A 13,546-nucleotide genomic window follows, 5' to 3' on the forward strand; every position below is an offset into this window, starting at 1 on the left:
GTAATGCCAGGTGTTTCCTACAGGTTGGAGGAGTTATACAACTGCAAATCTATAGGATTCCTTAAGATAAGGTCACATAAAGTTGTTTTAGCCTTGGTGGTGCAGTGGTAACAATGCAGTACCAGTTTGAGTCTCACTAGTCTCAAGGTTGACTCAATCTTCCATCCTTCTGTGATCAATAAAATGAGGACCCAGATTTTTGGGGCAAGATGCTGACTCTGTAAACTTAGAGAAGGCTGTGAAGTGTTATATAAGTCTAAGTGCTATTGTTATTGCTATTTACCTTGGCCTGGTTCCCACAAACTATGTACTGTGGTTTGTTTCATTGGGGCTTAGCCATTACTTAGTATGTTGTGAGAAACCAACTGATTCTATCATGGTCCACAGATTGTAGTTACAAAAACATGGTTTAAGCACCACAAATGCAAAAACTGTGAAACCCAACCTCTGAATTGGATCATTGTCTATTTTGACTGACAGTAGTTCTCCATGATTTCATATAGGGATTGGATAGTGGATATTAAGATTTGGACCTTCTGCATGCAAATAATGTGCTATTTCTCTGAACTAGCATTCTGCTTTTAATTATAGTTTTACTAAGTAAAACATTTGCCAGTTCTTCTGCTCCGTTCAACAACTACTTGAGTCACTTGTGACACAGTAATTATCCATTTATATCTCTGCTATATTCCATCTCAATCAAACTTCTGAGTCATGCTTTACAGTGCTATGATTTCTGCATAGCTATAGGAAACAGCAAGTACGTGTGTAATCTTTGGACCCCATTTCTTCCAACTAATTTTCTTTTTTTGAAAAAAAAAATACCAAAGTTCTATTTTAGTTTTCTTCAATCAGGTAGTAAGGTACCGTATTCTTTGGAGTATAAGACACACTGGAGTATAAGGCACACCAAGATTTTGAAGAGGCAAATTTAAAAAAAAGTTTCTGCACTCTGCAGACCTCCCCCAAAAAGGCATGAATAGCCTTTAGGAAGTTTGTAGAGTGCTGGGGTGGGGGAGGTTGATGAGCAAAAAATGGCCAATTTTTCGCTCATTTCTGCTGTCCTCAGCCCCCAGGAGCACTCTATAAGCCTCCTAAAGGCTCTGCATGGCCATTTTTGTGACGGGACAGAGCTTCAAGAGGCAAAAAATGCTGTATTCAGTGAATAAGATGCACCCAGATTATCAGCCTTTTTTGAGGGAAAAAGGTGTGTCTTATACTCCGAAAAATACGGTAGTTCAAATTAAAAGTTTTGGATTTGACCGTGCAATGTCCAGATTCAAGTCTCCACTTGAATATAGAGTTCGTTCAGTAATTTTGAGTCAGTTACTGCCTCTTAGTTCAGCTTAAATGAGAGAATAACACAAGGGGAGACACTTTCCCCTTCTTGAGGAAAGGCATCCTATAAAAGCAATAAATAAACTCCCAGAATTTCTAATCAGTATATTTGATGGTACTTTTAACCTCCCCTTCATTTATCCCCTCCAAAGATAATTTTTGGACAGTGATAACCAACCTGATAACCTCTGCTTGTTTCCCAAATATTCTTTGCCATCAGCTACCCTGGCTGGGACGGAGGAGTTCCAAAACATCTGGAAGGCATTAGGTTGTGTTAGACAGTATGTTTTAAATAGTTTCTTTAAAATGGAAGCCGAGTACTTTATGATCACACCGATTCCTGCCTAGAGCTTTCAACTCACTGCCTGCAAATGCACCACTTGAAATTTAGAAGGGAAAATCAATGCTAACTTTTAAAAAAGCTGTAAATAAACTCTTAAGCACTAAATGCAAGTTCGTCTCATTCTGTTTTAGGGAAGCAGGTAATTGGTCTCCTAGCAGAATAGCTCTGGTGTGAATGCCAAGACGAATAGGGTAATGTCTGAGTTTTTGTGTTCCAGACCAGACATAACCAGATCTCTATTTAATCGTTGCTTTACCAGTTCTGAATGGATGGGATGTTTCATGGTGCCAAATGACACACTCTGTCTCCCTTGCTCTGTTTTTTAATAGAAACTAAATGGGTTTCTGGAACAAAATTGAAGTTTCTTCCCTCCCCTCCCCTCATGCATCATTTTTGTTTATGGAACAACTTTTGGGTTTGCTCATGTTTTCTTTCATCTGGCTGGTTGGGTTGTTTTGCTTTTTTTTTTTTGTTTCTTTGCATTGGGATGTGTTAAAACTTCTTGTGAGTCAATTTTACTGGTCAGTTTTGTTAAAAAGTAAATATTGCATAAGTGAAAGTTAAAGGGTAAATGTTTTATTAGCAAAGGAAGGGCTAAATTTTTGTGCGCTAAGAATGAGATAGCAGCATTGTCCTGCCATAATTGTGAGGATACAGGCATCAGTAACAACCAGTCATAATGGGCCTATAGTATTTGGTAAAGATGTAAAAATTTGGGGGAAAGTAAAAAAGATCAGGGGAAAAAAGTAATAATGAAGAGGAAAAAAGAGATCTGATTCAAACAGCTGTGATGGCGAACCTATGGCACACGCAAAGCCATGTCGCCTGGCATGCCATGCCTGTTTGTCTTCTGGGTTTCTGGCGTGCATGCATGCATGACGATCAGCTGTCCTTCGTGTGCACGGCAGTGTGTTCATGCATGCCAGCAGCTGATTGTGGGGTGCGCCTACGTGCCAGAACCCAGAATTTTGGCTTGAGTGGGATACCTACGCATGCCTGGTAGTGCCAAAAACCGGCCTGCCCGTGCACTGGCCAGATGTTTGGCAGGTGTGCATGTGTGCTAGAACCCGGAAGTTTTGCTTTTCCAGAGTGCGGCTCCGATGAGTGCACGCGCGATATTTCCCCGTGACATTTTTGGCACTCGATGCCGAAAAGGTTTGCCATCACTGTTATACAGGATTCAGGAGTTTATTTGTATGCCGCCCTTTTCCCTGGGGGGACTCAGGGCGGCTCACATCCAAAAGGGAAAGGGGAAACAAATTTTTACATATACGACAACACATAATTAAAAGAAAACACAACATTCATACCATTCGGGAGGGTACAATCTTAGCCCCAGGCCTGGCGGGATAGCCAGGTTCTAATGGCTGTGCGGAAGGTCTGGAGAGTGGTGAGGGTACGAATCTCCGCGGGGAGATCGTTCCATAGGGTCGGAGCTGCCACCGAGAAGGCCCTCCTCCGCGTGGTCGCCATTCGGCATTGACCCACAGATGGAACCCGGAGGAGGCCCAATCGGTGAGATCTAATAGGTCGTGTGGAGGTAATTGGCAGTAGGCGGTCTCTCAAGTACCCAGTATACCGGTAGTCCTTGCCTTGCAACCAGTCATTTAATGATAATTTGCAATTAACAGTGGCTTGGAAAGGTTTATATGGCCCATAAAGCATTTCCAGCCATTGAAAAATAGCGTACCACCACTCCATCATCAAGTTATTTCAGATGCTTGCAGGTCTGTGGTTGCGAAGTGCCCTGTGATTGCCATTTGTGATCTTCTCTGCTGGCTTCCCCAGAAAGGCAGTGGGGAAGCCAACACTGAAGATTACAAGCAGAGTGGGGACCAAGGGGAGCTCCCCACCCAGCCATCTGCAGGAGACCTCAGCTGGCTTTCGGGCCAACCAGTGAGCATTAAGCTGTCACAATCCTGGATATCTTAGGCCTGTTCACCGCCCAGCCCCTCAGCTAGCTCCAGGGTCTACTGGCACTCAACCTTCTGCAGCCAATTTGAGTACGGCCTTTCTAGAGAGGCCTCCTTGTGCCATTCTGAAATAGATAGTATTTTTGTGATCCTTTAAAGGGAGCCTCCTAAAGAACTCCAGTACAGGGGAGTAGGTTTGCTGTCTATTTGATAGCTATGCATGAGAGAGAATATTGATAGGAATGGTTAGTTATGAAAGAGTGAGGAATGCATATCTTCTAAAATGAAAGGATTAAGAGCAGACAGGGTTCCTTTGCCTGTAGTTACTTATGTGCACGTGCGCGGCATGTATTTGCAGGACTTGTTTAGATGTCAGCATCTTAATCATAGTTTGTTCAACTCAGTTTTGCATAAACTGATCCAATGGGCTGTGTGAGTACAATGCATTAGGTAATAAGATGATTGGCCTGATTGTTATTCAGATTAATATGTCATCACAACCAATATAGAGTCACTTTTGGTGAGATGAACAGCTATATTAGTTTAATAAATAAAGAAACAACTATATGAAGTCACATGTATTTGTACAATTAAGAAAATACAAGTAGTCCTTTACATATGACCATTCCTTTCATGATGATTCAAAGTTATGACTGCTTGAAAAGAGTGACTGACTTATAACCTGTACTCGTACTTAACACCATATTTGTCTGTCTGTCTGTCTGTCTCTCTGTGACACACACACACACACACACACACACACACACACAAACAATTGAAATTGCTGTTTTTGGCAACCAGCTTGCATTTATAAATGGTTGCAGCGTCTTGTGGTCATGGGATTCCAATTGGCGGTCTTTTTTTGTTGATTTCCTGCAAAAAACCATTCATTGGGGGAGCTGGATTGCTTAACAATTACATTGATTTTCTTAGTGACTGCTGTAAAAATTGCAATACAACTTGGTCCAATTCGACTTATAGCCCAAATGACTTAACAACAGAAATTCTGGTTCCAATTGTTGATGATGCTATGTCAAGGACTACCTGTACATGCTTGTCTATTTGGTTCTGAGTGTTCTAATTATTCTTCATGGCAAAGAATTCCTTGAAGCAAACAAAGTACTACTTCTTTAACTTGATGCTTATTTATTCTCACTGATGTAATCAAAACCGAAAGCTCTCCTGTGTACAATATATAACCTTGAGAAGTTTAGAAACAAGTTACTTACCCTCTTAAGAATGCCATATCCTATGATCCCCTCCTGTCTCATTTTCATTGCTTTTTCTCTCAATTATGTTATATTATTCCATATCCCTGACAAACTTCAGCTTTGTTGAAATACATTTTTTACCAAGCATTTTTTTTTATGAGAAAAGAAAAAGGTGGGAAATATTTAAAAGGGATTTGGGGGAAAAGTACCAGAAGGGAAAAAAAAATGACCCTATTATTTCTTCAGTAGAAGACTCAATCAAAGCGAAACCTCCCAATTCCCCACGTGCGGAGTGGGTGATGCATCCTAGACCTACACCGCCCAAAGGGAGAGACCCGAACGCTTGGAACCGGCTGAAGGACCAGTCTTTTGGTAGGAGAAAAACCCAATATATATTTTTCCACAGATGGCCAGTTATTGTCAAAAGAGTGGGATGGCTGCCAATTGTATTCTCTTTCTGTCTCTCGTTGCCTCTCACTTTGGTGGTAGATGACCCATGGTCCACAAGGCTGCCTTTATGTGTTGCTCTTTTGGTGAGGGGGGCGTCTTACGTGACTTTGCTGCATGCCGGAATGGTGATGGTGGGGATATTTGAGAATGACGTTGTCTGTTACTCTTCCCAATTGCTTGATGGTTTTACAACGCGATAGTCCCGATTCTTCTCTCTCCCCCCCCCCCTTGTGTGAGCTGATTACTAAAGGATTGTATTCGGCGTCAGCTTCCTAGTGAATGCATGATTTAAACAACAGTCTTGATTTAGGATAGGGACCATGTTGAACTGCAAAGCCAATAAATTAAACAAAAAAAACCCCACAGGCTTAACTCGCAGGCATCTGGTTGCTTTCCTAACTCACAGAAATGATCCCATGGAATAAGACTTAAAAGGTGCTACAAGATGGGCTGGTTGCCAAAATGTGGGTGATCACTAGAAAGCGACAAAAAAAAAAAAAAGCACCCTGTCTCTTTGATGCCCTATTAAAATGTGTTAAATTTAAGATCACCACACTCTAGAATGCCTCTGAGTAGGTTTACATTCTAAACTAGCTAATAACTCGGCGTTGCCCGGGTATTTATTTATAAGGGGAAAATGTCAGCTCCAAACATAATTTCTAATGTTGGATTTTCCCCCTTACCAGAGGGAGCTTCCTTGTGGAGTACTGTGATGCCGTTACCATGGCAACTGCACTGTGCTGTACAATAGAAGCCAGTGCGGCAGTACGACACAACAGGGTGTATCTTAACAGAACACCTCCCCCCAAAGGGTGTTAGGGGTGTCTTACCCCCACAATATTTTTCTCCAAGAGTAAGTCATCTGTGTACCAAGTTTGGTTGAAATTGGTTGAGGTGTTCCACAGTTATGCTGAAACATACACACACAGAGCTGTTTTTATATGTATAGAAGAAAAAGATAATAATAATAATAATACAAGTGAAGCAAACAGCTGAAGAAGAAAAACATGCACTGGCTGATGATTTAAAAGAAAGTCAAGAACATATATTAATCGAAGTAAAGAACAAAAATCTACTGAAGGCCCAACAGACGAAACAAGAATACAGAAAAGATGTGATAAAATCAAGAATGGAGAGTTGGCAGAACAAAGTACTGCATGGCCAATTTCTGGAAAAAATAAAAGATAAAGTGGACAGTGAACAAACTTGGTTATGGTTAACAACAGGTACATTAAAGAAAGAAACAGAGTCACTAATCCTGGCTGCGCAAGAACAAGCTATCCGCACAAATGCCATTAAGGCCAAAATCGAAAAATCCTCTGATGATGCCAAATGCAGACTTTGCAAAGAAGCTGATGAAACTGTTGATCACATACTCAGCTGCTGTAAAAAAATCGCACAGACTGATTATAAATTGCGGCACAATTTCAGTAGCGCAAATGATCCATTGGAATTTGTGCAAAAAATTTAATATTGAAACAGCAACAAACTGGTGGGAACATCAGCCTGAAAAAGTCACCGAAAATCAGATGGTCAAGATCTTGTGGGATTTCCGTATACAAACTGACAAAATACTGGCGCATAATACACCAGACATCACACTGGTTGAGAAAAATAAGGTCACAATCATAGACATCGCAATACCAGGTGATAGCAGGGTCGCTGAGAAGGAACATGAAAAAATCGCAAGATACCAGGACTTAAAAATCGAAATTCAACGACTATGGCACAAACCAGCAGTGATAATTCCAGTGGTAATTGGCACACTGGGTGCTATACCAAAAACACTGGAATTACATTTAAAACAGTTAAAAATTGACAAAATCACCATCAGTCAAATGCAAAAAGCCGCACTGCTTGGATCTGCACGCATATTATGAAAATACGTTACGACTTCCTAGGCCCCTGGGTGGGGCCCGACTAGTAACCAATGCCAAATCCGGCGAAACAACAATTGTATAATAATAATAATAATAATAATAATGATGATGATAATAATAATTGTATAATAATAATAGCAGCAGCTAATGAAGAAGAACTGGGTGAAGTTGAAATTAAACGAGGCATTTTCCAGGGCGATTCCCTTTCACCCCTACTTTTTATACTCTCAATGCTACCACTGACAATCATTTTGAAGAAGATGAACTGTGGATACGAACTTGCAAAGGAAGGACTGAAAATTGGTGTACATGGATGATTTGAAGCTGTTTGGTAAAACAAAAGCTGAACTGAATTTATTAATTGAAAGCACAAAAGAATTTAGCCAAGACTTTGGTATACAGTTTGGAATAGACAAATATGCAACAATGGCAACCAAAGCAGGCAAGGTCATAGAAGATGATGATGGAATAGAACTTGAGAATGAAGAAATGATAAGGGCAGTAAAACCAGAAGAAGGCTACAAGTACTTGGGGATTTTAGAGGCCTCTGACTTAATGCATAATAAAGTCAAGGAATTAACTTCAGCCAAGTACATTTGACGAATTTGCAAGATACTAAAGTCCAAATTGAATGGAGGAAACATCATAAAAGCCATAAATACCTGGGCTATACCTGTGATTCAATACTCTGCAGGAATAATTGACTGGACCCAGATGGAATTGGACAATTTGGACAGAAAAACAAGGAAGCTTATGACAATGAATCATGCTTTGCACCCTAAAAGTGATGTTGACTGATTATATCTACCAAAAGCAGAGGGTGGTCAAGGACTCCTACAAGTAAAACACTCTGTGGAAGAAGAAAAACACAGGCTGAATGATTACATCCAGAAAAGTGAAGAACCAATGATTAAGGAAGTAAATAAAGGAGGCCTTTTAAAGACAACTAAGTCAAAAGCTGAATATAAGAAAGAAGTAATTGAGAAGCGAGCTGAAAATTGGAAAAACAAAGCTGTGCATAGCCAATACTTGAAAAGTATTGAAGACAAAGCTGACCAAAAGCTAACTTGGAACTGGTTATCAGGAGTATGGAAAAAAGAAACAGAAGGCTTTATTTTGGCAGCTCAAGAACAAGCCTTAGCCACAAACTACATGAAGGCAAAAATTCAACATGTTACCACCAACAGCAAATGTCGCCTTTGTAATGAGAAAGACGAGACAGTCGACCACTTGATCAGTGGATGCAGCAAAATTTCACAAACTGAATACCTACAATGCCATGACTGCATTGCTAAGATCATTCACTGGAAATTGTGCCAAAAGTTTGGATTTGAGTACAGCAAAAACCACTGGGACCATCAGGTTGGGAAGGTTTTAGAGAATGAGAAAGTCAAGATCTTGTGGGACTTCAGAATCCAGACTGACAGGCACTTGGCGCACAACACACCTGACATAACAATAGTTGAAAAGAAAAAAGTATTGTTCATTGACATTGCAATTCATGGAGATGCACAAATTGAAGATAAACAGCAAGAAAAAAATCACAAAATACCGGGACTTGCAAATTGAGGTTGAGCGACTGTGGAAAAAGAAATCGTGTGTTGTCCCAATTGTAATTGGAGCCCTTGGAGCAATACCTAAAGGGCTACCTCGCTATTTGAAAATTCTAAATTTACCTGACTTGAACATTCTGACTCTACAAAAAACCACCCTACTTGGAACAACTTATATCCTCCAACGTTACCTTAACAGTTCCTAGGTCCTTGGTTAGGACTTGAGCTGTTGAGCTACCAACTAGCCTCAAAGGCTGTGAATCTCACCAAAGATTAATCACGCGATGATGATGATGATGATGATGATGATGATGATGATGATGATGCAGTTGTAACAGTGATACCCATTGTCATCGGGGCACTTGGCATCATGTCCAAGAATTTTACAAGATACATCAAGAAATTGCAGCTTCCTGCAATAACACTAGCAGAACTGCAAAAAACTGTACTACTCGGAACATCTTATATTTTAAGAAGGTACTTGGTTGATACCTAGGACGCTGGCAGCAAACCTTATCAACCATTAGCACCAGTCACTGGTATTTGTAATGCATTTTTGAATGTTCAGTTGACTGAGATTCATGTTTAATAAATAAAGTATATATAATGCAGTAATAGAAGAAACTATGAATGTCTGGACAAAACAAATTACACCAAGGACACCCGGGAACAGCTCAAGAGCAATCCTACTCCAGAGCCTGGCAGAAGAGCTGGGGTTTAAAGACTTCTGGAACACTACTAGGGTGAAAGCCACATGGATTTTGGAAGGAGAGAGACCCTAAGTCAGATGCCAACACCACTGTATAGTGGTCACCTGGAGTTCTGCACCCCAGATTGGATAGGCCTAGCCTGACACCGATGCCCTGCTTGAATCTGCAATTTCATTGGCCGAGATCTTCCCCTTCCTGCCCTTGGAGCGATTAGTAGTTGTTTTCCATCAGCTCTGGATGCAAGGCATCTCTGCGTGAGAGCTTTATTAATCAGAAATGCCTACCATTTCCTCGCTTTGCTGCTGCCAAAAGCTGGCAGGGTTGGAGCACAGTGGCCGAGCTTTTAAAAAGGCTGAGTCTGGGTTTATTTAGTTAGTAAATGAAAGAGTTGTTCCAAGTTCTAGGCTTTTTCAGTCTCTCTTTTGGATAGCAGAGCCAAAGATTGAGCAGAGCCAACATTTAGAAACTTTCTAGGGTATTTTATATCCCTTAAAAAGAAAAGGATTTTTTTTTTTGCTTTGACCACATTGATTTTTAATAAATGTCTCCCCTGGTTTCATTTACAATCTTCTTCTAATTTCAGTTGTGGTTGTTGGTCTATAATATTATTATATGTAATGTTTCCCTGTGTAATATGAAATGATTTTTTGCAGGTGCCAATGTCCAACTTGATCTCAGATTGCATCTGAATGTTCCCTTTTTCTTAATTTATAGTAATCCAATCTTCCCTTCCCTTGATATTTTCCAGATGTACTGGAATGAGAACTCCCAAAATTCTCACACAAGACAAAGCTGTGGTTTCTGAGAATTGTGGGAGTTGTAGTCTCGGCAGCTTGAAGGTTGAAGAAGGTTGATAGAAAAAATAGCAGGGCTTATGGCCTTATGTTAACATTTGAATTTTAGTTTCTTTGAATACAATAGCAACATAATACTGCTGTATTCTATGAAGACCTGTCAAAAGTCTGTCAATTCAGTTATTGATATATTTTATTTTATTCAGGAGCTTCAGATAAGCTTCCATACATTGCTAATAAAGTGACTGGTCTGAATGAAATTGCAGCATCAGAGGAATATCCTGAATGGAATTGGATAGTTCTATACATCTGCTAATTTTTCTCCTCAGCCTTGATAGCAAATTCTCTTAATCTTTATAAAGAAGAGTAGTGACATCCTGTGAATCCAGAGCCTTTTTATCCTATTTTTGGGAGTGTAAAAATATTATTGAGCACTTCACTCATTGTAATTCCCTTTGGGCAAGTTGTAATCAGAGTTGTAATCAACACTATTCTCAGTCAGAGGCTGAGTTCAGACATTGGGCAAAGTCATGATGCTCTTTGCTTGGTTGAAATTGTTGAATAAATCTGCTACTGTCTTGTAATTGATAAGTTGGGGGTCTGTTCAGCAAACCACAGTGAATGGTGTAAGTGTCCAAGTAAGTCTCTCTTGCTGTGGGTTTTCAACTCAGGGAAGTAATAGCAAGAGAGAAGGAAAAATAAATGACATGATATCTACCTGATAAGGCTAGCCTGCATGTTCTAAAATGTTTTAGATTAGTTTTTATGTAGATACAGAAAAACTATGGATTGGGTTTCTTTTTTCTCTACTTATCCTATGTGTATTAATTATCTTTGTTTTTGTGCCAAGCAGAAAATCTGAAGTGAAAATGTTATTTTGGTGTGAGGTCATGTATGAGGAGTAAAACTTAAGATTTCCTCCCTTATTTCCCCGAGGAGCAATCTTCTCCTTACTTGTCCATCTGGAAGGCTGTGGAATGGGGAGTTGGCATATCTCTTAACCTCATTTTGTTTTAGATCAGGGCCCCTGAGCATGGCCTGTCCAGAAGACTGCTGTGGGTTTCCAGAGCAACACACTCTGCATTGCTTCAAGCTGTGTAGAGCTGTGCAGAGTATTCTGATCTCCACTCCTGTAGATTGTGCTTGAGCAACACATCTGGTATGAGCTCAAAACGTATGCCCCTAAGCCAGTGCCCATTTTCTTCATGCTTGTAATCATCATTTCCAAGATTACTAAGTGAAGCCTGCAGATAGAAAGACCGTTCTTTTGCTGTTTTGCATTTTGCAGTCCCATCCCCTCTTCTCCCTCTGCACAACTGAGTCAGAGCTGAGAGATCCACTTCATGTTATTGTGAGGGTTGGATAGTGGATGGGACAAAATCTGACTTAACAATGGCAACAAATCCCAGCATTATGTAACTGGCCTGGGACATGTAATCATTTCTCCTTCCTTTCTGTTGTGGGATTTTTCAGTTTGATGGCAGCCTGGTCTTTGTATCTTGCTAGCCTGATTACACAGGGTTTTTTGGCCCCCTAATTTTACCCTAGGCTCAAGCCCTGGCATTTGAATTGCCTCAATTATGCTTCCGCTGCTTCATAAGAATGAATCTCTCACTGCTTATTCTTGGATAAAGGGAGATTGAAAGGGATGAGGCTATGAAGCCTAATATGTAACAAGTTCAAGAATGACTATGAGAGGTTGAGAAGGGCTGTTTTTTTAAATGCTGACATCCACTCGGATAGATTTGTTGTCAGACTTCCTTTATGTTTATGGAAGAATTCTGCAGATGTTGCCTATTTGATCTCTGTCTAGTTCACATGAACTAAGCCATGATTTGTTTAGTGGTGGTTTATCACAGCCAGTTCATTTTTCCCAGTATGCTATAGCTTACAAGCTACAGTGACTGATTTTAATTATTACTCTATACCAGGGGTGTCAAACTTGATTTCATTGAGGGCCACATCAGGATTGTGTTTGACTTCGGGGGGCCAGGGTGGGCGTGGCCAGCTCAACGTCACTCGTGTTGGAGGCGCCCGTGGTGGCCCGAGCGCTCTGCCAGCTAAAATGGGCTCCCGACCACTATTTCTGGCTGCGATAGCCGACTGCAACCCTCTGCTAGCAAAAATGGAGCTCGGGAGGGCCCTTGCAAGCTCCATTTTTGCTGGCAGATACACCAAGGGCCGGTTCTTTGCCATTTCCATGGCAGCCCTGTCAGCCTAAGCATTGATCTTGAGTTTGATATCCCTGCACTAAACTAAAGATGAAGAAACTGCAGCACGAAATAATATGTTGTGTGAATAACTCCCCCCTCCCTCTCTCTCCCTCTCCCTCTCTCTTTTTATTGTGGAGACTGGTAAAGCACTCCAGCCTGATGTGGTAGACTACAGCTCACATTAATTCCCAGCCAGCATGTGCAGTGACCATGGTTCCTGGGAATTAGGGGTGTGGTATTTTGAAACATCTGGAAGGCATTATGTTGGGAAGGAGTCTTCAGGAGTAGTTTTCTGTTGCACTGACTCCCTTCTCTTGAGATGTAGCTATACAAGAGTCCACCTTTCCTGTCCATCTCTGTTCTGTCCTCCACAACTTTTTCATTATTGCTTCGGTAGGATTTATTATTACTGCTTTAAGCAGTTTATATTGTGGTACTGCCTAGAGATCTCAGTCCAAGATGCGTTTGGAATCGTATCAACATTAGATAAATTACAGCCCGTTGCCACCAGCTGAACAGTTTTTGGAAATTACAGTGGCGTTCTTTGGTATGAGAGACAATTTCTTTTCTCACTCACCTTTCTCTCTTCTCCCGAGTAGAATAAATCTAGATTAGTCTTTGTGTTCTGCTGCATATTTTACAGCGCAGTCTATATTTTTCCATGTGATCAGTTTGAGCTTCCTGTGTGATATTTGCTCTTGTTGGTTGGTGCAGAGCCAGGCATAATGAAATTCCTAATACCGTACTTCTGGCATAATTTTTTCCCTCAGTTGTTTTTTTTTTTTTTAATTGAAGGAGCACATCAGAGAGGTTATGACTTAGCCTGATGCAAAGAAGAAATGCTATTGCTCAGCTCAGCAGAACTGGATGCAGAGCAGCATGGGACGTAATTTTGATTCCCATGCTGGATTTAATGGAAGTGAAACAATAACATCAATGGAAGTAGGTTCCTCAGATGGGCTCCCAGATTCCTCTTTCTGGCATGAGTGGAGTTTTGGAAATCAAGCTGTTAGGGACAGCCCTATGGATCTTGCTCGTGTTTATTGCAATGCAGGCAGTCCTCAACTTACAACCACAATTGAGCCCAACATTTCTGTTGCTAAGTGAGACAGTTAAGTGAATTGTGTCCCATTTTGCAATC

The 13,546-nt window shown here is 40.8% G+C and overlaps 1 protein-coding gene across 3 annotated transcripts in view; it reads left to right on the plus strand.

Moving 5' to 3' along the window:
* Window positions 1-13,546, plus strand: part of LRP1 (LDL receptor related protein 1) — a 337,681-nt gene that overhangs the window by 37,342 nt on the left and 286,793 nt on the right. The window contains exon 2 of one of the 3 annotated variants that reach the window (XM_032212335.1): window positions 5,052-5,177. The exons of 1 other annotated variant lie outside the window; for it this stretch is intronic. In XM_032212335.1, the coding sequence (XP_032068226.1) occupies window positions 5,052-5,177 (126 nt within the window). The remainder of the gene's footprint in view (window positions 1-5,051; window positions 5,178-13,546) is intronic. One more of the 3 variants, XM_032212336.1, reaches the window with a different exon arrangement.

Source organism: Thamnophis elegans, chromosome 2 (assembly GCF_009769535.1).
Source record: "Thamnophis elegans isolate rThaEle1 chromosome 2, rThaEle1.pri, whole genome shotgun sequence".
Taxonomy (NCBI): Eukaryota; Metazoa; Chordata; class Lepidosauria; order Squamata; family Colubridae; genus Thamnophis; species Thamnophis elegans.